This window comes from Hemicordylus capensis, chromosome 2, assembly GCF_027244095.1.
Source record: "Hemicordylus capensis ecotype Gifberg chromosome 2, rHemCap1.1.pri, whole genome shotgun sequence".
In the NCBI taxonomy this organism is placed as follows: domain Eukaryota; kingdom Metazoa; phylum Chordata; class Lepidosauria; order Squamata; family Cordylidae; genus Hemicordylus; species Hemicordylus capensis.
In genome coordinates, this window is record NC_069658.1 from 306,752,361 (window position 1) to 306,778,046 (window position 25,686).

At 43.9% G+C, this 25,686-nt stretch overlaps 1 protein-coding gene across 25 annotated transcripts in view; it reads left to right on the forward strand.

Annotated features, from left to right (window-relative positions):
• ERC2 (ELKS/RAB6-interacting/CAST family member 2) overlaps nucleotides 1–25,686 on the forward strand; it is a 1,070,068-nt gene that overhangs the window by 853,398 nt on the left and 190,984 nt on the right. For 3 of the 25 annotated variants that reach the window (XM_053296292.1, XM_053296290.1, XM_053296293.1), the window contains exon 21: nucleotides 9,437–9,503. The exons of the other annotated variants lie outside the window; for them this stretch is intronic. In XM_053296292.1, the coding sequence (XP_053152267.1) occupies nucleotides 9,437–9,463 (27 nt within the window). In that variant the 3' untranslated portion in view covers nucleotides 9,464–9,503. The remainder of the gene's footprint in view (nucleotides 1–9,436; nucleotides 9,504–25,686) is intronic. 25 annotated transcript variants of the gene reach the window in all.

Consider the following 25,686-nt stretch of genomic DNA (forward strand, 5'->3'; position numbering starts at 1 on the left):
AGGACTCCAAATACCACTATAAAGACTGCAGTAAGGAGGACCTAGGTCTCTCAGGGGTTGTTGATTAGGAATCAGTGGTCTCTGGCCTTCCCATCCACAGAAGGGCTGGCCCACCCTCTAGACAAATGAAGCACTTGCCTAGTGTGCCAAGTGGGGAGAGCACCAACAGCCCAGGTCACCCCCATGGGTGGGGGGTGAGGCAGCAGGTGGGTGGGTCGCTTGCTCTCCATCGCTCGCTTGTTCTCCTCACTGCAGCAGGCTGCCACTCCTACTGTTGGCTTGCTGTGGCACATTATGATGATGTTGCCATGGCAGGAGCGGCAAGGAAGACAAGTGGGCGGCTGGGTGACGTGGTCCTCCTGCTAGCCTGCTCACTCCCCTCACTGTGGCAGTGGCTGGCTGCCACTCCTGCTGCCAGTTGGCCGTGAGATGTTATAATCCCATTGTTGTGTCATGCGGCAATGTCATTTTAATGCACCATGGCAGGCCAGCAGCAGGAACAATGAGGAGAAGTCTTCTTATGTTCTTAACGGGCAGGCTGGTGTCGGGCCCTGCCCTCTTGCTCTCCTTGCTGCAGCAGGACGTGACTCCTGTTGCTGGCTTGCTGTGGCACATTATAATAATCTTGCTGCATCACACAGCAACATCATTATAAGATGCCATGGTGAAGAGGGTGGGCAGGCAAGCAGCGGAGACCACCTCATCCAACAGAAACCCACCTGTGGTGCCACCAACCCTTGGGTTGGCCCTGTTTGTATCTACACATATCGGAAGACATGGCCAACATCAGGCTTTGTATTTCAGGTTTTAGGTAAATCTATGTGAGCCAAACAGATCTCTAGGATTGTACATTCCCTTCAAAGTGTTCAAACATGCTACTAATACCACATGGTCAAAATAATAATATAAAAGGTTTTATTACAGATTTGGGAACAGGGATCAGAAGTAGAGGAAAATACTTCTATAAGAAAGTAAAAAATTGCAAATTAGCTTCTAGCCTTACAGGTCTAATTTGCAGATACCCTTACAGGTTACAGTCTTTCTAGGCCAACTTAACCAGGGAGAAACAAATAGGTCTGACTACAGTTCACCAGAAGGAGAGGAAACAATGGCAGGGGAAGACTTTAGCAATGACTTCACCAATCCATGTTGCAGTAAGCAAGACCAAAATTATCCTTAACCAAAAGGAGTTGGCATCCCTCAGATTCACAGAGATAGGGACACAGTTGCAGAGGAGGCAATCAACCCCACTGATGGCTTAATTGATTGATAAGGCTTGGGGCCACTGGTAGGGGTGTGCATGAAGCTTTCAATACTGAACTATCAATCCTGAACTGGTCCATGATTGAACTGAACTGAGCCCGCTCTGTGGAGGACCGGTTCGGGATCAAGGGGCTATGCCTGTAAAGGGGAATCTGGTGAGGATTCCCTTTTACAACCAAAGGGTGAGAGAATCCTTGAAAAGTCTTCCAAAGGGTGTCCAGGGGGTGGTGAGAGGGTACCTTTAAAAGTAGATTAGGGTTGTTACTGGCCTGGCTGCCAACTTGTGTAGCCCGAGCATGTGGCTTTCTCCTCCAGGAGGCCGGAACTGCACCACCGCATGGGTGGGTAGCTGGAGCGGAACACCGTGTGCTTGGGCTGCACCAGGGCAGCTTTGAGGGGTGGTAATGGTGGTGGCCGCCAGGCCAATAACAACCTTAATCTACTATTAAAGGTGCCTTGTCGCTGCCACCGACTTTTCAAAGATTCCCCCACCCCTTTGCTTGTAAACAGAAATTCTCACCAGGCAGGTCTTCCACTTACACCCCCTAACAAAATGGCTAAAATGAAGGTCGATGATAATTACAGGCTTTGGTAAATGAGGTGATGGTTTGAAAGAGGGAAAAACAGACTACGCATGGTTTTTGCAGGTGACAATCAGGAGGCAGGGAGTGCATTGAAGCTACTAGCATTGGTAGTGTACAGTAACTAAAATGTGGAGGTTCTGTAGCTATGGGAGTAGGTGCAGAACAAGAAGAGAAAATAACAATGTGAATAGTACATAAATCAACGGTTCAGGTTAATATAGCAAGTTACAGTTTAATTGTGCCCTCTGTTAATTATGCAGTAAACTGGCTAGCGGATTAATAAGCTGACCACTGTCAAACAGAACTGAAACTAACTGTAAACCATTATTTGCCCATTCTGGCATCTTTAAAAGTATGAATCATATTTTTGCTCTGCCTGAGTTTTATTAGTCATTACATATAGTTATTGCCATTTGATTGCCCTGTGGTTTTATTATGCAAACCTATATTTCCCCCTTACAACTGTGTATAACTCTGGATCTACATTTTGGTGACCCAATTCATAGTAGTGGCATAAAACCACACTATACTCTGGGGAGCTAATTAAAACCTCTTATGGTCAGGAGCTATTTTTAATTTTTAAAAAGAGAAATGTTGCATGCTACCAGCAATTGCCATCAGAGATTCAATGCAGAACTTGCTGAAAAATTCCCCTCCCATTTTCTCCACCAAATTCTGATAGAGAAATAGAGGAGCCAGTTTCTGTAAATCAGGAGAGGAGGGCAGGTGTGAGAAATTCTGATGAATTTACCAGACCACTGGCAGCCACCATTCCCGCCCCCCCAGAAACCCTGACCCTGCATAATGATTTGAGGCTGAAATGTTCCAGCTGACCCCTGATTGACTGTCTCCCCTACAGTTGAAATAATCTGAACTGGTCCTCTATCATCATGATTAGTCTTAATCCAGATCAGTTCCATTCCCAGGGAGCAAAAGTGGTGGGGGGTGGGGTATAGAGGGGCACTACACTTTTAGTTTTGTGGGATGCATTTCACCGCTGTTCAGTAGTTGTGGCAGCTGACATTTCCCCCTTTAAATTAAAAAAAACTGCATCTCTGCTGCATCTGTGTACTTTTTTCTTTATTTGATGTTGTATCTTTGCAGGCAGTGGCACTGGAACTGCAAGCCCTCTTTCTGATGGTTGACACCATTCAGCCACCATTTCCCACCCCCACCCCCAGAAATCACCTCACAATACTGTTACCTTATGAGATGGCATCATTCTGATAACAAAATGGCAGCCAGGTAAAGCCACTGACTAAGAAGAGGCCCAGTACTTCTAGCACTGCTTCTGCTACCAGCTACAAAGTTGCATCATAAGCTATTTTTTTAAAAAAGCAAAAACTAGGGAAGTGAATGAATCAATTTTCTAAATTCGACTTGTACCCAAATTGAATCACCCCCATTTTGTTTTGAGTCTGAATCTGGTCCCCTAAATCACCCCAGATTCGATTCGGATCCAAATTAATCCAAATCTGAATTGATTCATGGCAAAAAAGGGGTTCCAGGGCAGAAGAGTGGAGTGGGTGGTAGTGCCCCAATGAGTGGCAGATACCACCCAAATTTCAAAGGAACGACCAAAGGGGTGATTTTTTAAACATTTTTTTTAAAGTTTGCACAACAGAGGATACTCCTTTTAACAGGAGTGATAAAATCAATTGTAGTCCAATATTCAGTTATGTAACAATCTGTTGGAATAGCAACAGCAGCATTTTATTTCCATTAGGAAAGCAAAAGACTAACCATTATGGAGGGGGAAAGGAGATTATTGCTTGCTCAGCCAAGCAATGGATAGAGAAAGAATGGATCATGGATTTGTTTGTTTGTTTAAAATATTTCTATACCACCCAAAACTTGCATCTCTGGGCAGATTACAATTGAAATCATTTTAATCATCTCATCAATTAACAATTAAAATAATTTAAAACATTTAAAACATTTAAAACCCAATATTAAAAATTAAAGCTATGAATCTAAAAAAGCCTGGGTAAATAAATGTGTCTTTGGTGCTTTTTAAAAAGATGCCAGAGATGGGGAGGCGCTTATTTCAACAGGGAGCGCATTCCAAAGCAGCAATGGAGAAGGCCTGTTCCTGAGTAGCCACCAAATGATTTGGCAGCAATTGCAGACGAACCTCTCCAGATGATCTTAACAGGTGGTGGGGCTCATGGCGAAGAATACCTTCTCTTAAATGCCCAGGGCTTAAGCTGTTTAAGGCTTTATAGGTAATAACCAGCTCCTTGTATTTTGCCCAGAAACGTATTGGCAGCCAGTGTAGTTCCTTCAACACAGGAGTAATATGCTCCCTCCTAGATGACTGCCACATTCTGAACCAACTGCAGTTTCTGGACTACGTACAAAGGCAGCCCCACATAGAGCACATTGTAGTAATCCAAGATGTGGAAGCTGCTGTAAAAAAGGAAAAAAGGAAAGAAGGGGGAAAAAGAAGGGGGGGAAAGGAAGGGAAAAAACAGCAAGAGAAAAAATTGCTCACCTCTCTTTGTCTCCCTGCTAGCTGAGAGACCCTAAAGGGGGGAAAGTACCACTGCAGGCAGTGAATTTTCCTAACTGACATGTTTTCTATAAACTGACTGAGGATTAGATCCTCATCAAATTTTTAGAGATGGTCCTACGAACTCTTTTCCAGTTGGTTCAAGAAATGAAATGCCTTCTGTGGCAACCAGTAGGTTAAGAAAGAGTATTGTCTCCAACACGTAGAAAGCTTCCATAGAGCCAGTAGTTATATGCTTGACAACTCAAATCCTCAGTTGCAGGCGGCAGATAATAAGGCAAGAGGATGAGGCCTTACATCAGCTTTTAACAAATCTATTTTATGAGATGTACACAATTATCACTAGATTTATTTAATTCAAGTTGAGATGTGAATTCTTTGCACACAAGAGCATAAAAAAGCATCTGTGCCAAATCTTGTCAGGCTAGTTTTTCTCTTGAAGGAATCAAGGAAGGGAGTGAGAAAAGTTTAATCCATGAAATTCTGCATTTTATCTGTTTTGAAAGCATTCTGACTGATATGATATGCTACATTGAATTACAGAACAATTTCATTTATAAAGATGCTAGTCATGTTATGTTAGCCATTGCATATAGTGTCCTTCTTTCAGCAGATTCATAAGGCCTGATTCTTAATAAGCTTGTTAATGTGATTGGTCAACCCCACTGATATTAACTATTAAGGACATTTAATGTTCCAGAAATACAAAATCTTGCCATCTAAGAAAGCAAAATATGGTTTGAACCTATTATCTAGGACTCCACCAGTACCTAGAATCTGGTGTCACAGGTCCCAAATCTGGGGCAAAACTGTAACAAGCCCTTGAATCAGTGCCAGAACCAAGACCCAACACCATTATAATTGGGGTATATGTGCTACATTTGCAAGAGTGGGAAGAAAGGTGGTGCTCTCCAGACTCTGCTGCCTTAAAGGCACCATCAGTCTAGTATTTATGAGACCAGAAAGAAACCATTAATTATTGCTCGCTAGGTTGTCCCACTGAGTTTACTGAGGATTGCACAGCATGAATACATATTTTTGTGATCATTCATATTGTCCTTAAATCAAGATGCAACACTAGGGAATAAAATGATAATACTATACACAAGTGTTGTTAGTCTATAGTACCTGTTATAGCAAGCATACTGACCTGAAAGATGCTTTTCACTTCTATTTGTTTTAGATTTAATCTATTCAAAGGACTCAGGTGAGTAAAAGTGTGGCACAGAGGGAAATTTTATGGCTCAGTTAAGATGTTTGTTGCTATGTTGGAGCTGCCAGGCTTTGACCTAGCTCAGGGATGGAGCTATAATAGGGCAGACAGGTTCAAAGGACCCAAAACACCCTGTGTCCAGGAACTGGACACTCTGGGAGGAGTCGCTGAGCTCCCACCATTGCATCCCCCCTGGCTGGGGCTCCCATTGCTGCTGCCACTTGCTGCCGCCACCAGCGCCACCAGTTGCCTCCTTTGGCCACTCGCTTAGCTCCCAGGTCCATCTTCCTTCCATTGACCAGGCTCCTTTTGGGCATGCATGTACTCCTGATGTCCGGTGGAAGGAGAGTGGGCCTGGGAATGAGGCAGCAGGAGGTGGAGACAGCAGCAGGGGTGCCAGGTAGGCAGCCAGCCAGCTGAAGGGGGAGGTGGGGGGAAGTAAGTGTGGGGTGCACACACACATGAGCATGCGCACGCCATCACAGGGGGCATCAGCATGAGTGGGGAGGCCATTCAAGTTCACTGTGTGACCACAGGACCTCTCCCCTTGCTACACCATAGCCTGGCTCCAAGGCAGACTGTTTTGGAGATGCTGATTGCGGAGCAGAAATATGAGGGTGAAAGAGGTCAGAGGCAGCAGATGTGGTCAAGATGTGGTCACTGGGGATAAGTGCTGGATCAGGTAGATGAAGAATAGAAGGACTAGAGGCAGAAGTCATAGTCATAGACAGGTGACGTACCAGTTGAGGCAAATCGGTATTGTTGCTCAGTTGTAAAATGTCAAGGCCAGGCTGAGGAACCAAGCTTGGAGCAACTGTTTTATAGGACCAACTAGGTGCTTGCTCACTAGGTGCTTCTACCAGAGATAGGGCTTTTTGGTGGCAGCACCTCAATAGTGGAATTCCCTCCTCAGGCAGATCAGACAGGCTCCCTTTCTTTCTGTATGCCAAGACATTTTTTATTATTTCAAAATCCTTTTTCATTTTGCTGCACAGTTAGTTTAAATTTTGCTGTTTTATTGCTGGAAAGTTTGTTCTCAAAAGCACATCACTTTAGATCCGCCCACTATTTTTTCCTAAACTTTTTATTTTACATTTTTCAGTGTATTACAAAACTATTATTATTAATTAAATCTGTGTTGGTTACTTTCTATCATTATTAAGATATGTCTTTCAAAGGCATGAGCATAGTAGGCTCTTTTAAAACTACAGACAGGTTCACACTATCACCACAAAGTCAGTAAACTGGGATCTAGAGGTTCCTGGCAAGCAGGTGCCCCTGCCTGAGATTCTACCAGTGCTCTCTGCACAATTTCAAATCTTGGTTCTGAGAGGGTGGGGAAAGTTGGGAGACTCTCAGGTCAACAAGTCAGGAACTGCCAGTTGGGTTCACATGGCACACCTGCTGGGAACATACGCTCACCAGGAATCTCTGGTTCTCAGCTTATGGACTTGGTAGCAATCTTGTGAATCTGCCCTATATGAAAGAGAAAGATTTCAGTTCAAGAAAGGATAACTGACATTCAGGAAGTTGGGTGCAGAAGGGACACACAGATATACTGCACAGTATGCTGTGAAAACTGTTGAAGAGCAAGTAAAACTAATGCAATTGTTTTAAAGATAGTGGGTTGAATCCTAAGGATGACTTATGCAAATGGAACAAGTTCCATCATCCAAGAAAGGGAGAACTGATTTTTCTGATTAATCTTCTTCCCTCCATAGCCTCTGCCTCCCACAATCTGCTCCTGAGGATTGGGAACCTACATTTATTTAACTATATTTTACCTTCTGTTTGATTTCTCATATTTCTCAGCTGAATTCAGGAATATGCTTAACATCTGCCTTTAATATCTGTTTATATAACATCACTCAGTGGTTCATTATAGACATTGACAGTGTTTGATTAATTAGCGATGCTGTCATTATATATTTTAATAATCAAGTACATGGAATATTTAAATACTTATGATGCATTTCATTGCTTTAAGTGCCAGCAATGTAAATTACACAAGATAAAGTTCAGGGTTAGCCAACTGCAGAATTTTCAGTACTTAAAAATCTTGAATTATTTAATTAATACAGTCATTTTTTAATTACCTGATCTCTCACCTTTTAAATTGTACCTTGGAATAAGATGGCATGTATGTGTTTGATGGTGGTACAGGTGGACCTCGTTACTCACAAATCCAGCATCTGCAGTTTCGCATATCTGCAGTCGGGTAACTGACACCCAACCTCGATATTAGAGGTGTGCACAAAACTGGTTGGCCCAGTTCAATTTGAGTCTGAACTGGACCCCGACCTGGCCAGTTCGGTTTTGCCTCCCATCGAACCCCTCCCCCCCGGTTCAGTTCAGGTGTGTGTGTTCATGAACATTTTTTAATTTTAGAACTTATCCTCTCCAGGGGGCTTCTCTGAGGCCATGAGGGTGTCTGCAAAGGTTCTTCTCTCCCCACCAACCTTCTGCATACCAGAAATCGCCTTGTTCAGACATTCTTCGGCCCTTTTCGGGCCTTTCACCCTCGTTGTAGCCATTTTGGAGGCCATCACACATGTGCAATGGACCTCTGCGTGGCCTGGGTCATGATTTTTTTAAAAAAATGCTTGTCAACCCCCCGAATGACCAGACTGAACAGGGAGTGGTTGGGTTCGACCCCAAACTGTCAAACCAAACTGGTCCGATGATGAGCCGACTTGCTATCGAACCTGTGTGCACATACCTACTCGGTATACACAAAAAACCCTGGAGGTAGGGTTAAGGCCATGGATCCTCATATTGGGTGTGGCTGGAAATGACCTCGGAGGTCATTTCTGGCCACCATTTTGAGCTCAGGAGCCATTTTGTGGCTCATTTAAAAATTAAAAAATGAAAAGAAAAGTGATTTTTTTTGCCCAAAAAATGGCAAATGGAGACTCTTGGGGAATATTGCTGGATTGCTGGCAAACAGCGAAGCACAGTAGGCCACTTTCCCCCACACTTCTAGGGCCATTTTCACAGTTTTTCCTCTTTTTTGTGACCTCCGGGAATCTAACCCCTGCAATCCCATTGACAGAATGATTCAGTATTTGCAGTTTTGTTATGTGTGGTAATTTCAGAGAACAAACCCCCCACGAATACTGAGGTCCTCCTGTAGTTAATAGTAAACATGATAGTTAGTATGTACAATCCAGCAAACATATCAACCGTCTTCAGTAGAGCTTATTTGAAATAAGGGGAGGAAATAAGAAAAAGTTGATAGTGACATGCTGTTTCCCAACAGAATACAGTACTTTAGGCACGGATTATTGGACTGCCTATACAGACAATTAAATTATACTTGACTCAGTAGATTATCTGATTCCTTAACAGGTTTTTAACATATATTTTTGTGTTACCGAAAAATAACCTCTATTTTATTATTACTGATATGTTTACTTAAGTTGTTATACTGTTTCTTCAATAGCTATGAATGTGTGGTTTACACTAGGGAGTCTCAACCTGTGGTACTCTAGATGTTGAACTATAACTCTCATCATCCCCAGTTACAATTTATTATGGTTGGGGATGATGGGAGTTGTAGTTCAGCAACATCTGGAGTACCACAGGTTGGAAACCCCTGGTTTACACAAACCATTATCTGTTCAGTCTTACAATCAATTTTTAACAAAAAGTTCAATGGGACGCAAGGAATGTTTCCTTATATTCTTGTTTAAGTTGCTTGTTCTGTGACAGAGTTGCTGCTTAAATTTCAGAACATTTTATTTGGTAACTTTTGCTTTCAGCAGTGAAGATCAATGTATCTTCAAATGCACTGAGGTAACTAATCCTTTCTTCTTTCATCCCAATGCTAACACGTCTATGCATCCTCTAATGTCTGGCTCGCAGGATGATGAGGAGGGTATATGGGCATAACCGGTTCCTATAAACCAAAGTTCCAGTTTTGTTTTGAGGGGTGAGATACCATTTTTATTCTATATTCAGATGCAATTTGACATTGTTTCAATATTAAACTTTGTTGGTAGGCATATCTCATGAAAATGTAAAATAAATGTGTGTTTTTATGGAGTAAATGGATGCACATAGTTCTGGGTGAGCATAATTAACTATGCTCAGTCTCATCCATAATGTTGCTGTGCTGCCATGTTTGTCGAACTAGAATGTGAGAAAGTGCTTTCCCCCCATAATATGTTTGGCTCATGTTCTTATAGTATGCATCAGTCGAAGGCCCTTTGCCTGTAGTCATATCACATCAGTGCTGAGGGAGTTTGAATTCCACCAAAGTGACTGTTCTTTATCTTAGGGCAGTTTACCTGTGGCACCCTTCTGGCAAATCACAGTTGTGTATAAAGAAGGGATGGCAAATAATACTGCCAAATAATGAAGCAGCAGTTTGTTGAAGAGAAGACTGTCAGCAATTCTGTGATTCTGAAGATTCCAAACAGGAAAAATATATCTTGTTATAAACTCAATGAGGCTGTTCTCACATGCAGCCTAACCCGGGCTAGCGATGCCCAGCTCGGGTTAGGTTGTGTGTGAGAACCGCCAGGATCAAGCCCGATCCTGGCAGGCCCGAGCTGCCTCACCTTCTTTTGAAACCTGCCTCTTAAACGAAGTTAAGGGATCAAGCACTCCCTTAACTCAATTTACTTGATTGTGTGTCAGCATCAGCTGCTTTCAGCCAATGCTGCAACACTGACAGGTGCCTGTCAGGTGCTAAAGGTGTCCATTGCTGGTGGTATCCCCAAACTGCACCGTGCACTTGCGTGGTGCATTGATGGAGCTGTGGTGGCTGGGAAGATGCATCCCAACCCTCACACCTCTGCACTTCCGAGGGAAGCAACGGACCATCTGGGCACACGATATATGTGCCCTGACCCTCCCAGACTGGGCAGCCAATCATATGTGGAGAAGGTAAGCTTTTGTTGCCTTCCCCACTGCCCTCCCTGAAGCCCTCTCACGCGAATGGGAGAAAGGGCTCAATAAATGATTGCCATTCTATGTCACTGCTTCATAATATCTTCTTTCTATGTCCTGAAATGGAAGGTTTGTCTTCTGTATAGCTCACAGCATTAGAGATGGCATTAGAGATGGAGTCTTATGTAGACAAAAACTGATGTGTACCACTGAGGAATTTTAAATGGAAGCTGTATTGGTATAAAGGGACCAATGAGTAAATGATGACAGAGTCTGCAAAATTCATTTGTGCAAATCTATGTATATTATAGCTATCACATCTGCAAAACACACTAGAATAATTGCAACTTTCAGTTTTGTTTTCCAGTCCTGGACAATGCATTTCTGTGCAATCTGGCTGCTAATTCAAACTTCTAGTTATGCTAGTTGTATGCTAATTTATTCAATATTATCAGTTGTACGCTAATTTACTCAATATTATCAGTTGTTCACTTTAATTAAATGATGATTTTGCATATCTCTATATCATTCTTTACACTTGTTTTGCACACTTCAAGGATCCTTGATCACACAGTTGAAGAAGTTTTCCCATGAAATGGTAAAAAATTGTGCTCGCTGAATAACGTTTTCTTCAATTGGTCAGGAAAAATGAGGGTGGGCAGTTTTTGATACTTCCATGAGAACTCCCATGAAAATACGGTGGGGGGAAATTAAGGTGGGGAGGATGTGGTGAAATTGGCTTTCCTTCATTTTTTTTTTTTTAATCCTTTATTTTTGAACGTATGTGTGTGTGTGGGCTGAATACAAATCAGAGATCGGATCAGATCAGATTCAAGAGATTATTGAATACAAATTGCAGCCTTGAATAATGCATTGAATTGGTATGATGCATTGTCCCATACGATATAATGGTAAACCATATCTATCTCTATATCTCTATAAGTATCTCCATCTTTCCCCCCTCTCCCCATCTATCTATCTAGAAATTGGCTTAAAACTACCAAGGATGGTAGACCCTTGTTAGAGTTGGTAGTGGGCCCCTGTTAGGGCTTGATACCACTGATTTCATTGCAGAGGTGCCAGGGTTTCTGAGAAGCAAACAGATCTCATCCTTCTGAGAGGACTTTATCTCTCAAATGCAGTATTCAGCATCCTTGTATTGGATCAAATTGGATCAATATATGGGGCAATTATTTCATCAGATAGTATGAAAGAACCTGCATTGCACTGGTTGTGATTATCATCCCAATGTGATGCACAGCCCTAGCTTCAAGTATCGGTGCTCTTCCTGGTGACTGGCTCCTGTCAGGTGCCATTTCCCCCAGAAATCACTGTAGGATGGTGCTCAGAGAATTCTTCTCCCAGGGATTTCTGGAGGGGAAAATGGCAGCTGACAGGAGCCAGTCACCAAGAAAGCAGTGACACATGAAGCACTGCTGCTTTCATAGCTTTTTCACAATTAAATAATCAGAAATAAGGCTAAAGTAAGCTGACACCCTGATGGCCTCCCTGCCTGAACATTTTTGTTGTACTTTCTATTGCCCCCAAACATTGATGACAATGTTGGTGAATCTTTCCAGGTCAGTACTAGTCAAAAGGCCTGTGCACAGCACACAATATTGAATCTGATCCAGTTGGAGGGAAAATGAAAATGTTGAGAGGGTCGACTTGGGCCTCTCCCAAGGATTGGGATTGGGGGTTGAAAAAGAAGGTGTTCACTGACAATGTGTTAACATTGCACCTTACACCTTCCTACCCTGCCTTCCCCCCACTTTCACCCCACCCTCTCCCCTGCTTACTGGGGCTCCTTGGCTGGGAGCAGCAAACACAATGCCCTCCTCTTCACTCCTTATGGAATGGTGGATGAAAGCAGCAGCAGCCGTGTTTCCCTCTTGCAGCTTGTCTTTTTAAAATGTTCCCTCCTCTAATCAGAAAGCTTTAAGACCCAGCAACACAATGTATTGTGGGTTGCACAGTATTTTTTATGCATTCACACAAGCAAAGTGGGTATCTCCGTTACTTAGGAAAAAAAATTAAGGTCGGTCCAATCCCAATCTTGACTCCAATCCTGATTATGACCCAAACATTCCGAAGGGTCCAAAGGACCCCAATTGACATTTGCGGGGTTGGATTAGATCAGGTTGGACCCGATCTTGACATTTGCATTAATGCACAGACCTAACAAGTATAATTGAAATCAGTAAGATGTAAGTATGTTTAACTGTTTATTGGATAATTCTCACATTCCATAGGGGAGCAAAATCTATCAGCCTTTAATTAATTAATTGACTAACACATATCTATACAGTCCCAGATGCAAGACCCTGGGCGATTTACAATCTAAAACAACAACAGTTAAAATATTAACACAATTAAAACAGTTTAAAAAACAGATAAAAACTCTAAAACATTAGAACTATTAACTAAAAGTCTGACTAAATAAGGTATGTTTTCAAGTCCTTCTTAAAAAATCCAGAGAAGGGAAGGCTTCAGTTTTATTAGGAAGCGTGTTACAAAGTACCGGGGCAACCCTGTAAAAGGCCGGGACTGTAGCCAATGGCAATTGCAACTGGACCTCCCCAGATGATCTTAATAGGCAGTGGGTCCATGAATTTGATCAATTGAGGGATTTATAGGTAATAACCAGCACTTAGTATTTTGCCCAGTATTGGCAGACAATGTTCTTTTAAAATGGGTGTTATATGATTTCTTCTGGTAACCCCAGAGACCAACCTGGCTGCTGTGTTCTGTGCCAACTGCAAATTCCTGACTACGTACAAAGGCAGCTCAATGTAGAGCACATTGCAGTAGTCAAGTCTGGATGTTACCAGCAAATGCATCACTGTTTTAAGGTAGTTTATCTCCAGAGCCACCTAATGGCACAGAGGGGAAGTAACTTGCCTAGGGAACAAGAGGTTGCTGGTTTAAATCCCCGCTGGTATGTTTCCCAGACTATGGGAACCACCTGTATCAGGCCGCAGCAATATAGGAAGATGCTGAAAGACATAATCTCATACTGCATGGGAGATGGCAATGGTAAGTAAAGGTAAAGTTTTGCTGTCAAATTGCTGTCAGCTCCTGGTGACCACAGAGCCATGTGGTTGTCTTTGGTAGAATACAGGAGGAGTTTACCCTTGCCATCTCCTGCATAGTATGAGATGATGCCTTTCAGCATCTTCCTATATCGCTGCCCAATATATGTGTTTCCCACAGTCTAGAAACATAGCAGCAGGGATTCGAACCAGCAGCCTCTTGCTCCCTAGGCAGGTTACTTCCCCACTGTGCCATCCCTTCCTGTATTCTACCAAATAAAACCACATGGCTTTGTGGTCACCAGGAGTTGACACCAACTTGACAGCACAACTTTACTTTATCTCCAGAAATGGACATAGCTGTCCTATCAGCCAGAGCCGATAGAAAGCCCTCCTGGCCACTGCCTCAGCCTGAGAGACTAGGGAGAGGTATGGGTCCAGAAGTACTCCCAGATGACGTACCTGCTCTTTCTAGGTGAGTGTAACTCCATCCAGAACAGGCAGATCTAAACCACTTCCTAAGTTCCTACCACAATGAGTACCTCCATCTTTCTTGGATTCAGCCTCACTTTGTTCTCCCTCATCCAGTCCATTACTGCCTGAAGGCAGGCCTTTAGGGAAGTTAGGCCCATTCCTGATGAAGTTGACATGGAGAAATAGATTTAGGTGTCGTCAGCATATTGATAACACGCTGCACCAAATCCCCTGATGATCTCTCCCAGAGGTTCAATGTGGATGTTAAAAAGCATTAGAGAAAGAATGGAGCCCTGCAGGATCCCATACAATAGCTCTTGTTTTGAGGAATAATAATCTCCAGGCGACTCCATCTGGAATCTACCTGATAGGTAGGAGCAGAACCACTGAAAAGCAGTGCCTTTCTCTTATTTAGACTAACTGCTGCTCATCCTGATTTTTCTCTCATATAAATTAGTCAAGAAATGTATTTTAAAAAAGCCAATTCACATGTTATGTTCAGTGTACATACAATCTGTATGCACATGCAGATATGAATTTGTACGTTACGTTCAATGCATGTACAGTTGCACACTCCCTATGTGTACCCTGCATTTGAGGGGGTCTATACTGAGGTTCATTTTTTAAATGAATTCATGTAGTCATTCACACAAAAACATGTACATGTGTACTGACACTTGTATGCATGTACAGTGTAATGTCTGTAAAGGGTTCTTGCTTATTCATCCTAATGTAGCCTTCCAGTAAATGCTGTTTGTTTTCATATCTCTGTGACTAATCATAAAGCTCTCATTGGTAAAGTCTTTATGCCTTTTCAATAAGAGTTGTTTTATCTGGTTTGGAAGGAATGCAATTTTCAACCTTTGTCAGAGTTTTCCATATCATACCTTGAGTGTGGGTGCACACACACACACACACACACACACACACACACACACACACAGTAGAATGTGTTTACTTTCTAAGCGCAATAGTGTTTAGGCAAAACAACCAATAGGCCTCTGTTCCTTTGTTTGGTTGCCAGTGTAATTTACACCAAGTTGTTTTATTCCAGAACTCTGATAAGTTCTTTGCTCTTTTTTGTATGCCAACATGAATCTGGAAGGGCTCCAAAATGGGAAGCAACAGCTTTCATTTCCCCAGCTTTTCAGATATGTAGATGCAGAATTATTTTACAATCTTCCTAGCAATAGATGTAAGGATTTTATAAGTTTTTGGCAGGGAGTGCATTGATTTGTTTCTGAAACTGCCCCCCCCCCCGGCCAGGAGAGCAACCTCTATTTTAGTTTATTACCCAAAAAGTTGAGTAATAGGATATTGTTTTATTGGTACATTTTCTTCTATAGTTCGTTGTCCCTGGTATTTCCCTCTAAAATAATGTATGATATGATATAGTGTGGCCTAAGATTATTTTTGTGCCATTGGTTTGAATTGTGGTTTTAAATTGTTTTCTGCAAGGTTTCTGTGTTAGAGTATATATGTGTTTATTCCAGCTTGAGTTGCAGGAGAAGTGGTGTAAAATGCTTTGAGATCTAGATTATAATACTAACTAGAGACATGCACAAATAGGTTTTTGTGATTCGATTCAAGCTCAGATAGAAACACAAATACTTGAATCAGTTTGTCAAAACTGCCAGCCACTGCTGGTCATTTGAACAAATCAACTCAAAATTCTAAAAATAATTCACATGATTTGCCCATAGGGAACAATTAAGAACTTGAATCATCCAGTTGTTCCCCATGGGCAGGTCCTAAGGACACCAAAGTGGGTTGAGTGTTAGTGCATGATGGGTACTATCTACCACCCAACCCACAAGAGAAATGGGCAAGTGGGCGATTTCAAAAGTTTTTTTTAAACCTTCCCCCCATAACCTGTATGGGGGGAAAATCCTTTTAAAATCTTATCTGGTCTTTTTTTTTTTAAATTTATTTTTTTTTAAATCTCCACTTTCCCCATTTCTTCTGTGGGTTGGGTGGGTTGGATGGCAGGTAGCACCGATCAGATTGCAAAGCAGATTTCAGAGCAGAACAGAGCAGTGAGTGAAGCACAAGTTATCTCAAGGCCAGACATGGCGCTCATCACATCAGTCACCAAGAAATATTATACAGAGAGCTGCCACTGTCCATTTCTCGTCACAATACCATCTCACAAACATACCAAACCACAACTCAAGAAGGCATGCAGGCACCAAAATTCTGCTTCAGATCCAATCTCAGATCCAGCAAAACCAGATAGTTAACAACGAACAATAGCACAGCAAGCATATTATACTTAGTGCTAAGAAAACCACAAAATCAGGTGGGGAGCCAGCTGAACAGTGGCCTGGGTCTGGGTCAGGCCCTGCCCAGTGGCCCCTCTAGTGACATCTCGTGCTCCGGAGAGCCCCGAGTGAGCTCTCCTTTTCAAGCAGCATTTGCTGCCTGACAGCCTCTTTCCCCCTTTCTGTCACTTGCAAAGGGGGCGTGGCCTCGAGGCTCTGGAGAGCACAGTTGAGCTCTCCTCTGTCATTTCAGGCAGCGCTTGCTGCCTGACAACATCTATTTCCCTTTCTCTCCCTCACTGGACAGCCTGACACATGGGTCAGGGCACCCATCATCAGGGCACCCATCAGGACACTCATTATCAGCCATGGCAGTGGTGTGTGTGTACATTTGTGTGTGTCAGCAGCATTAATGGGCAGACTGTGACACATCTGGTTTTGGGGTTGGCCAGGGTTGGGTGAGCTGCCAGTGGTGTTGCAGTGGGTGGGGATGACTATGAGTCATGCACTCTCCATGGCCAACTCAGGATAGCCGAACAGAGAGAGGTTGTCCTTCAGGGAGCCCAACCTCTCCACCATGTCAGCATCCAAGCATTCTCTATGGGGTGTCACCATGCTCCCAGCCATGGAGAACACCCTCTTGCTCTGGACACTGGTTGGCAAGCATAAAAGGAACTGTCCAGCAACCACCACCAAGTCTGGCCAGACTTGACAACACGTAGCTCAAAACTGGATTGGCTCTGTCTCCCAGCCTGCCACTGTCTCCTGCAGGTACTGTAATACACACTGCTCAGTACTGCTGCAGGGCTCAGTGAGCTCCTCCTGTACCCCTGGCAAGGAGCCAAGGAAACGCTCCATGAACCACTGGGTGAAACGCGGAGGCAGAACTGCCGGCTCACTTGGCGCTGCCAGGGACATCATGCTGCTGGACTGGCAAGCGGTGGTGGTGCTGCTAGAGGTGGGATGCAAACTAGCAGTAGGCACTCCAGCACTCTCCTCCTGGTTGTGCCCCAGCCTCCTCTCCTCTGCTTGCCTAACATCTTCAGTCAGGATGTCCTCCCACCTGGGCAGTTTGGCGAAGTGACAACTTTGCCGTTCATCCTTGGATTACATAAACAGGAAAAACATGTGTTGCTGATGCATCCAAGGGTATGGTGACCACCCAACCCTGGCTGATCCACCACTCCAGTCCTCAGATGACTTGCCAAGGTGATTGCTTCCCAAGTGGTCAGCAAAGTCTGGAGTACACCCATCATTCTCTCGAGGAGAAGAGTGGCGAGCAAAGCCTGGCTTAGCACTGCTGCCACTGCACACAAGCTGTTCGTGGGCTTGAGTGTCAAGAGAACCTTGAAAAGGACCTGGTCGCACCCTTCCAAGCCACACCTTCTTGCCAGGGTGCGTCTGGCTATTTCTTGCTCCTGCACATGCCAGAGCAAGAGAAAGGTGGAGTTCCACCAGGTCAGAACATCCTGAGGGATCAGGTGTTCAGGTAGGCCCAGCAAGCTGTCTCTCCTTGAGCATCCACCTACCCTTTTTGCTCTGGTATAAGGAAGCTACTATCTTGCAGCATCTTTCCACAAGAGCAGGTGTGGCAGCATCAAGATGACACCCAGTGCCTCCAGCAGGGAAGTCTCACCTGGCCACAACCCCAAAAGGGCCAAGCGCATCCCGCATGACCAAGTTCATAGTGTGTGCCACACAACAGATGGACACAAATTGACCCTGCTCAGCTGCCTTTGTGATGTTGACGACATTGTTGGTGACCATAAACCCTTGGCAAAGGTTTGGCTGCCTGGACAGCCATTCCCCCACCTGGTGATCCATGGCTGAAACTTACCTGCCATGTGTTCAGTGTCAACTACCTCCACGTGCAGCACAGAGCACCTTGCTTTGCTGCATGGGAGGGGCTGGTCACGCCACCAGCAGCAGATGTCCCCTCATTCGCCTACCCCCAGCAGTGTGCTGTGAGGGACAGGAAAGCAGCGTGCCACCCACTGGGACTGGTCCACAGAAACATAGTGAAGTGCACGCTGGTGTAAGGCACTGCTGCGCACAGCAGCCCTGACACAGACTCCCAGCATGACCAGTATGGGGAGGGTACCACCCGACTGCTAAAGGTGGTGCATAAGGGGATGTTGTAGTCAGAGGCAAGCAGTCGGAGCAGCCTGCAGAAGTCAGTGTTCTCCACCACCTGAAATGGCTGGTTGTCCAAAGCTATTATCTCCCCAGTGGCCCAGGTGATGAGATGAGGCTCTGGGAGACCGGACTCCTTGCCCACCAACTGCACCCACTGTGCAGGCAACTTCCCCTGCTTGGGAGCAGGAGCAGCTGCCTTGCCGCTAACCAAGGACACACCAGGCCTATTACTGCCAGCAGGAGCATGGACCCCTGGGTGATGCCATTGCAGGTGCTGCAGCATCACCTTCATCCCAAGAGGCTTGGGGTCCTTACCCCTGCTGACCTGTGTCCTGCAGTGAATGCAGACAGCATGGTGTGGATTACCATGGCAGAGTTCAATTCAGTTCAGTTTATTACGGTCAAAGATCAGCACAATGGCAGAGTTCAAAGTGGTCCCATACCATGCTGCTCTCAGTCCAGGACCATTTTGGTTGTGGTGGTACTGGGGCTGCTGGTTTGTGCTGGGGACTGCCGCCACCTCCATCTGGGGCTGAGAAGGTCCAGGAACAATGGGAATAACTTTCACCTGCTCCTCCTTAGTCTCAGAATGGGGGGGGGGGTGAGTTTGCAGAGAGTGATCTGGCTGGGCTAGCAGCTGACAACACCTCCTCCTCCACTGCCACAGGAAGAAGAACGTTTTTCCTGACAGGGGAGGACACCCCTACTTCTAGGCAGCTGCTCTATGAGGCCAGGCTCATCTGGAAGGTGAGCCTACATGGCACCACAGCAGTGGGGACAACTTGGGGAGTTGGCCCCTCTTGCTGTTTGCCACAACAATCAGCAGCATCACCCCTCCCTCTGCCTGGCAATCTGCTCCTGGCTCTGCTTCACACCCTCCCAGACATTTCTAGTTTTTTATTAAATGTACAGCCTAACTCTGATGCGGGGGGGGGGGGCGGGTGTAGGGAGAGAAAAAGCACCTTTTAGGGAGTGTGGGGTCAGGGTGATCTCATTATGCTCTTTGTGCCACACACAGCACTATCTATAGCATTGTAGTGCACACAACGAAACTACAAAAATTAAATCTCCCCCCCCAATAAAAAGCAGGCTTTATTGAGGGGGGGGGATTAGGGGACCAAGCAATAATGAGGCATGTATATATAAGGGAATGGAGGGCAAAGAGCAGGGGGTTACTGTGGCCACTCCAACCCAAACCCACCCTTCCTGTCCTACAGTCCTGCCACTACCCACCTAATCCCCCTTCCCAAAACTAGGCCCTATTTAAAGAACTCTAAGTTCTAATAACCTGACCAAGATGGGGAGGAGTGGCTCTCTCACTTTCTGGCATCTTCATCTGTGGATTTCTGCTCTAGCATCTTCAGCTGGAGTCTGCCTGGTGTTGCTCTGGGAGGCACTCTGGGCTGAACAGACACCAAGACTCAAAAGTTGTGGGGAGGGGGGAGGGGTGCCATCCCCACCCCACCCCCCAAAAAACCACCCCCCCCCCAAAAGGGGAACAGAGGGAGCCTGTCAGGCTGGGCACCACCACACACCAGCCTACAAAACCCAAAAATTAATTAATCAGGCAGTACACAGACAACAGCAGCAAAGGTGGCAGCAGGGCTGCAAAATAAATACAAAATAATTGCAGCACCCCAGGCACTAAAGCCACTGGAGGCTGGCTACAACCAAGAATAATAAGAAATCCAAATAAACTAAAATTCCAAGCATCTCCCAGTTAAAGCTTGGGGAGCTGTTGGTACAATTAAAAAAATGGGGGGGGGGGATCACAGCATCCCAGGTATTAAAGGGGGCTTGCTACAAGCAATGAGGAAAAAACAACACACAACTAAATAAATTCCAAGCAGCACCCAGTTCAAACCACTAAGGCTTCTGTTTAAAAAAGAATAAAAGCAGTTGCTGGCAGCACTGCAAATTAAAATGATAAAAAGATAGTCAGATGACTCTCTCTCTCTCTCTCTCTCTCTCTCTCTCTCTCTCTCTCTCTCTCTCTCTCTCTCTCTCCCTCTCCACTCACTGCGTTAGGCAGGCAGGCCCAGACTACCACCACCAATCTCTGCTCTCCTCTCAGTGCTGCTGCAGTCTCTCTCTGATCCTTCTCCTCTGAGGCGCAAAATGGGTCTCTGTCTCTCTGCCTCCAAGCAGCCCCTCAAATACATTTTGAAATTCCCTCCTTTGGCCTCTCCCTCCCTGCTCCCTCCCCCCCCCCAGCCAATGGGGGCACAGTAGTCCATGCCAACACTTGATTTCAATGACAACAAGCTAACCAAGAAGCAAGGAGATCTCAAGCCAATCAATAGGTAGCCAATGCCAGAAAAGCAATCAGCAAGGTGAAAACACGGAGACAAAATGGCACCCACAACTCAAATCACCCAAATTGTTTCATGTCGAATCGGTATGATTTGATACAACCTCAAATCAGGCCCTTCATTTTAGGGGCGATTCAATTTGAGGTTGAATCATTTGAATTGTCCCGATTTGGGACAAATTGCACATCTTTAATACTAATCATATGTACTAAAAATAAGTTTTACTGGAATCGGTGGATTTATTTATTTATTTAAAAGACATTTAATACTGGGGTGTATTTATACTGGGGAAAATAGATGGCTAAAATAATTTTTTTAGTATCATTTGGATTCACAAAAAAATTAAGCAAGAGTACTTAGTTGTACACTTGTTCTGTGGATGAGATTACCAATTCCATGCTTAGTAAATAAATATTAATTTGAATGTGAGGACTTTTACCATTGGTTGTGAAATGACACGAGTGAACAGTTCATCTGATTAATACTAAAACTGAATGAGAGCTTTGACAGGTGATGATGATTACACCACATTTTCAACGAAATTCATCTCAAAGCAGTTTGTATGAAGTGGCATCTAGAATTTTTAGTGGAGCAGTCTTCATTGACAGAAGCTCCTCCCATGGGTGGTAGGAGAGTTCTGCTAATGCAAAGGTTCCTTGAACAGAACTTTTGCCAACAGAGCATGGTTCTACTAAAGGCCTGAGTGCTATTGAATATCATTCCAAACAGGTTCTGCAGGTTGTGGAGGTACTATGATAGTCTGCAAAACCTTTTTGGCCAGAGTAGGACCCAGGGCAGGGCGGGGCGGGGGGAGAGATGAGTGAGTATGCTACAGATTAAACCAGCTTCTGCTCTCTGAAAAAAAGCTGCCAACTGTTTCCAGCCTTAAATACTGTGGCCATGCGCCAGAGGGATGTGTCCCTACACCTCCTGAACGCTCCTGATTTATTTTTCCAGTTACATTTTCAGAAGTTGCCCCCACAGAACCTTCCGATTGCTCTCTAAAGGGTCCAAGTTCAAGACATAATTTGTGGTGTGACACAAACTCTTTTAAAGGAAAAATAAGTGGGGAGGGGAGTGTGCGTGCACACTTGGAATTTTCTCTTTTAAAAACTCTCAACTCATGAGGAGTTTAAGAAGCAGTTTGTGGATTATTTGGAAGGAGCTTCTGAAAATGTAACGCTGAGAAAATGTAGGTGTGTGTCCAGAACGTGTGTGTGTTTCCCTCTGGATCACATCCTGTACATAGTATTAAACTGAACAGATGGTTTCAGCTTCTAAAATGTAACATCTCTCAAGGGACTCATGAATGTATTGGACATGATCTTCAACAGGCTTCTCCAATCCAATGAAAAGAACACGATTGAGAAACCAAAATGTGACTTGTGTATAATTAAATTCTGTTCATATTATCTGAACAACAGAGCTTTTTTACATTACTGTAGGGACATATTTACATTAAAATGGATAATGAAAATAGGAGAGAGAAACAATAGATGTTCACAAAAAAGCTGTCTATTATTCATACAAAGAATGGAAAATTTAATTCTAGGATACATAAACTTAATCTGACAAATATTTGTACGTCAAATATGTTTTTCCTCTGTACTTTTTGTACTAGATTTCTAACCACAAATTATGGTTGTAGCAGTGCAGTAAATTACATATTAATAAATACTCTTTTAGGGTTGCTGACACATTTGTTTTGAGTTCAGAACTCTGAACTGGACATATAGGAACATATGAAGCGGCTTTATACTGAGGCAGACCACTGGTTTATTCAGTTCAGTATTGTTGACACTGATTGACAGTGGTTCTGTTTTTTACAGGACCTTCTGTCTCTATGTGCTCTCTATGGTATCCATGTAAGGGTCAGGGCACACACGGATGTGTGAAGGGGCACGTTTTGCCCTCATCCCCAAGCATTTTAAATTTTTGCATCCAGATTAATGTGAACCTGGATCCAAATGTGAGCAGAGCTGGTCTTGTGATAGTAACTCATGTCCCATTTGCTAAGCAGGGTCTTCCCTGGTTGCATATGTATGGGAGACTACATGTGTGAACATTGTAAGATATTCCCCTTAGGGGATGGAGCCACTCTGAGAAGAACATCTGCATGCTTGCTTTCAGAAGGTTTCAAGTTCTCTCCCTGGCATCTCCAAGATAGGGCTGAGAGAGACTCCTGCCTGTATCCGTGGAGAAGCCTCTGCTGTAGTCTGTGTAGACAATACTGAGCTAGTTGGACCAATGGTCTGATTCGGTATATGGCGGCTTCCTATGTTCCTAACCTTTCAGTTATATTTATTTATTATTTATTACATTTTTGAGATAAATTGAAGGCATGTATCTGGAGACACCATTAGAATGGGTGCTAAACTAACTCCCTACCTCTGTGACCCAGTAATTTAAAAACCACCCTTCTGTTATCTGCATATTCCTGTCACACTTTTTCCAAGCTAGATGAGTCAGTGGTGAGATGTAGCTGCAAAAAAAGCTAATGCCATTTTATGCTGCATCAGTGGAACTATAGTTTCCAAGTCACTATAGGTCAATGGAATTGATTATGTTTAGCCTGGAGAAGAAATGTCTGAGGGCAGACATGACAGCACTCTTCAAATACTGAAAAGGCTATCACTTAGAAGAGGGCAAAGGCTTGTTTTCTAGTGCCCCAAAGGGTAAGGATAGATAGAATAGGTGTAAGTTACAGACAACAGATTTTGGCTGAAAACTTTCAGAAACTTCCCAACGGTATGAGCAGTTCAATAATGTAACCAGAGAGGAGCAGTGGGCTCTCCATCTCTGGACGTCTTCAAACAGGAGCTCTACAACTATCTTTTGGTGAACTTCTAGCTCTGGATTTCCTGCATTGCGAGGGGTGTTGTGGGTGGACTAGATGGCTTAGAAGACCACCCCCCTCCAGCTCTGTGATTCTCTACCTAATGATTACTATCAACATGGATTAGTGTCAAATTCCAGAGGAGCAGCCATGTTAACCTGTTGTGGCTGCAAAGATTTATTATGGCACACATTCTTTGTATTCACTAATGTATATGCATCATATTGGACATTCACCATATTATATGGGGCTGTCATCGTGCCCTTGCAGTTGTCAGTTGTTTCTGTACCTTGGGCACTTACTGTAACATCTGAATAGATTAATAATATATGTGAAGCACTTTGAATACTTGGGAAAGTGCCAGAACTATTATTAATTTTAGAAGTGAGCAAGTCATAAAATGCATGGCTGATATTTGTGTTGGTTCTCTCTCTCTCTCTCTCTCTCTCTCTCTCTCTCTCTCTCTCTCTCTCTCTCTCTCTCTCCTCCCCCCCACCCCACCCCACCCCAAGAACTGGCCTTTCTAGCTATTTGCAAGTTAGGGAGAGGAATTTGCAAATATAAATGCTAAGCTCTGTGATATATATTCTTCTGTCAGTGCTATTTTATTTCCTTGTTTTGATATAGCTTGATGCAACAGCAGCAGTGGTTTGCCTCCAGGAATGTCTTGAATCTCAGGATGTGGTGGAATTAACTGCTGCTTTTCTTCTTCCATTCACCTTGTACTCTGATGTGATTGCATGTTTGAGAAGAATGCTTTGTGCAAATCCCTACTATGGAAATCTTTGTGATTACAAAGGGTGTTTCCCATTTACCCTATATTGTTTGCTGCTGGCACAAGCCTATGTTAAGCAGGACTCTAAAGAGTTGCTGAAATGAATAGTTTTGTTTCTGAAGCAGAGTAAAACTTTAGAAGTCTCTTATAGACTATAAAGTCATTCACACAACCTAAAATGGCATGCCAGCATGCCTAACTCTCTGAGAGTGCTGCGCATGTGAAAGGCAGCCCCAGAGGTGTTGTGAAGGCAGGTAGTTCCTCAGTGCCCCAGAATAGTGCACAGGCGCTTCCGTGGTGCTACTTCCACTGGAAACAATGGAAATAGTGTGACACAAGTGCCTGTGTGTTATTTCACGTCCTTGTGGAATTGCCCACTTCCGCAACACTTCTGGGGCTGCCTTTTCATGAGCACAGCAGTCCTGGCAGGTCAGACATGTCAATGTTCCATTGCTCAGCATGTTGGCCAATATTTGGATGAGAATGTATTATTTTTATAAAGCTTCTATCAATGTGGCCACTTGGGCCCCAGAATATTGATTTTTGGTCTGGAGTGGTGATTTGAATCTCATCCCATTTGTATTTGGAGTTCAAATTTAGCAGTAGTTCTCATCTCTTGTTTATGCATATAAACCACCTACTTTCCAACTTTAGTTGGAAAATTAAATCAGTCAGGTTTTCACATTGGATTGATAAAACTTTTGGAGAGTTGCAGCTTTCCTTTTTTTGGTGTATGCTCTATTGCTATGATTAGACATATTTTCTTTGGAGCACATTCAGTAATCTTCACTCATGTTGATAGACTGTACAGATGAGGCCAGATTTCCAAGTATCCAGTAATTTCAAAATGGCTTCTGTTCAGGCAGAAAATTATAGCTTAGGTTTTTGGAAACCCTGACTGCCATTGGGTCACTTAGGGACAGATTTTCAATAAGGCAAGTGTCATGGGTACACAGGAGAAAAGCTTGAGACTGGAATTCATACTCTTACGTTGGGAGCTGAAATCAGGTAGAGTAGTCTCATTGAGCTATGAATACTTTTATCAGTAAGCATAGTAGAATCCATCAGCAAGATCCGTACTAAGTTGATAATAACTAGGTACCACTGAAATAGTTGAAACATGTTAGTTATTACTAACTTAAACCCAATTAATTTCAATGGGACTTAGTCATGGCTAAGACTAGATCAGGGCTGCTCAGCTTTGGCTGTCCTGCAGTTGTTGGCCTTCGACTCCCATAATCCATGGCTATTGGCCACTGTGGCTGGGGATTATGGGGGTTGTATTTAAAAAACAGCTGGGGGCCCAAAGTTGAGCAGGCCTGGTCTAGATGTTGCCCTATGTATCTAAGAAACTGAAAGCAGCAGAGTTGCCTTGCATCTTCTCTTATATTAGAC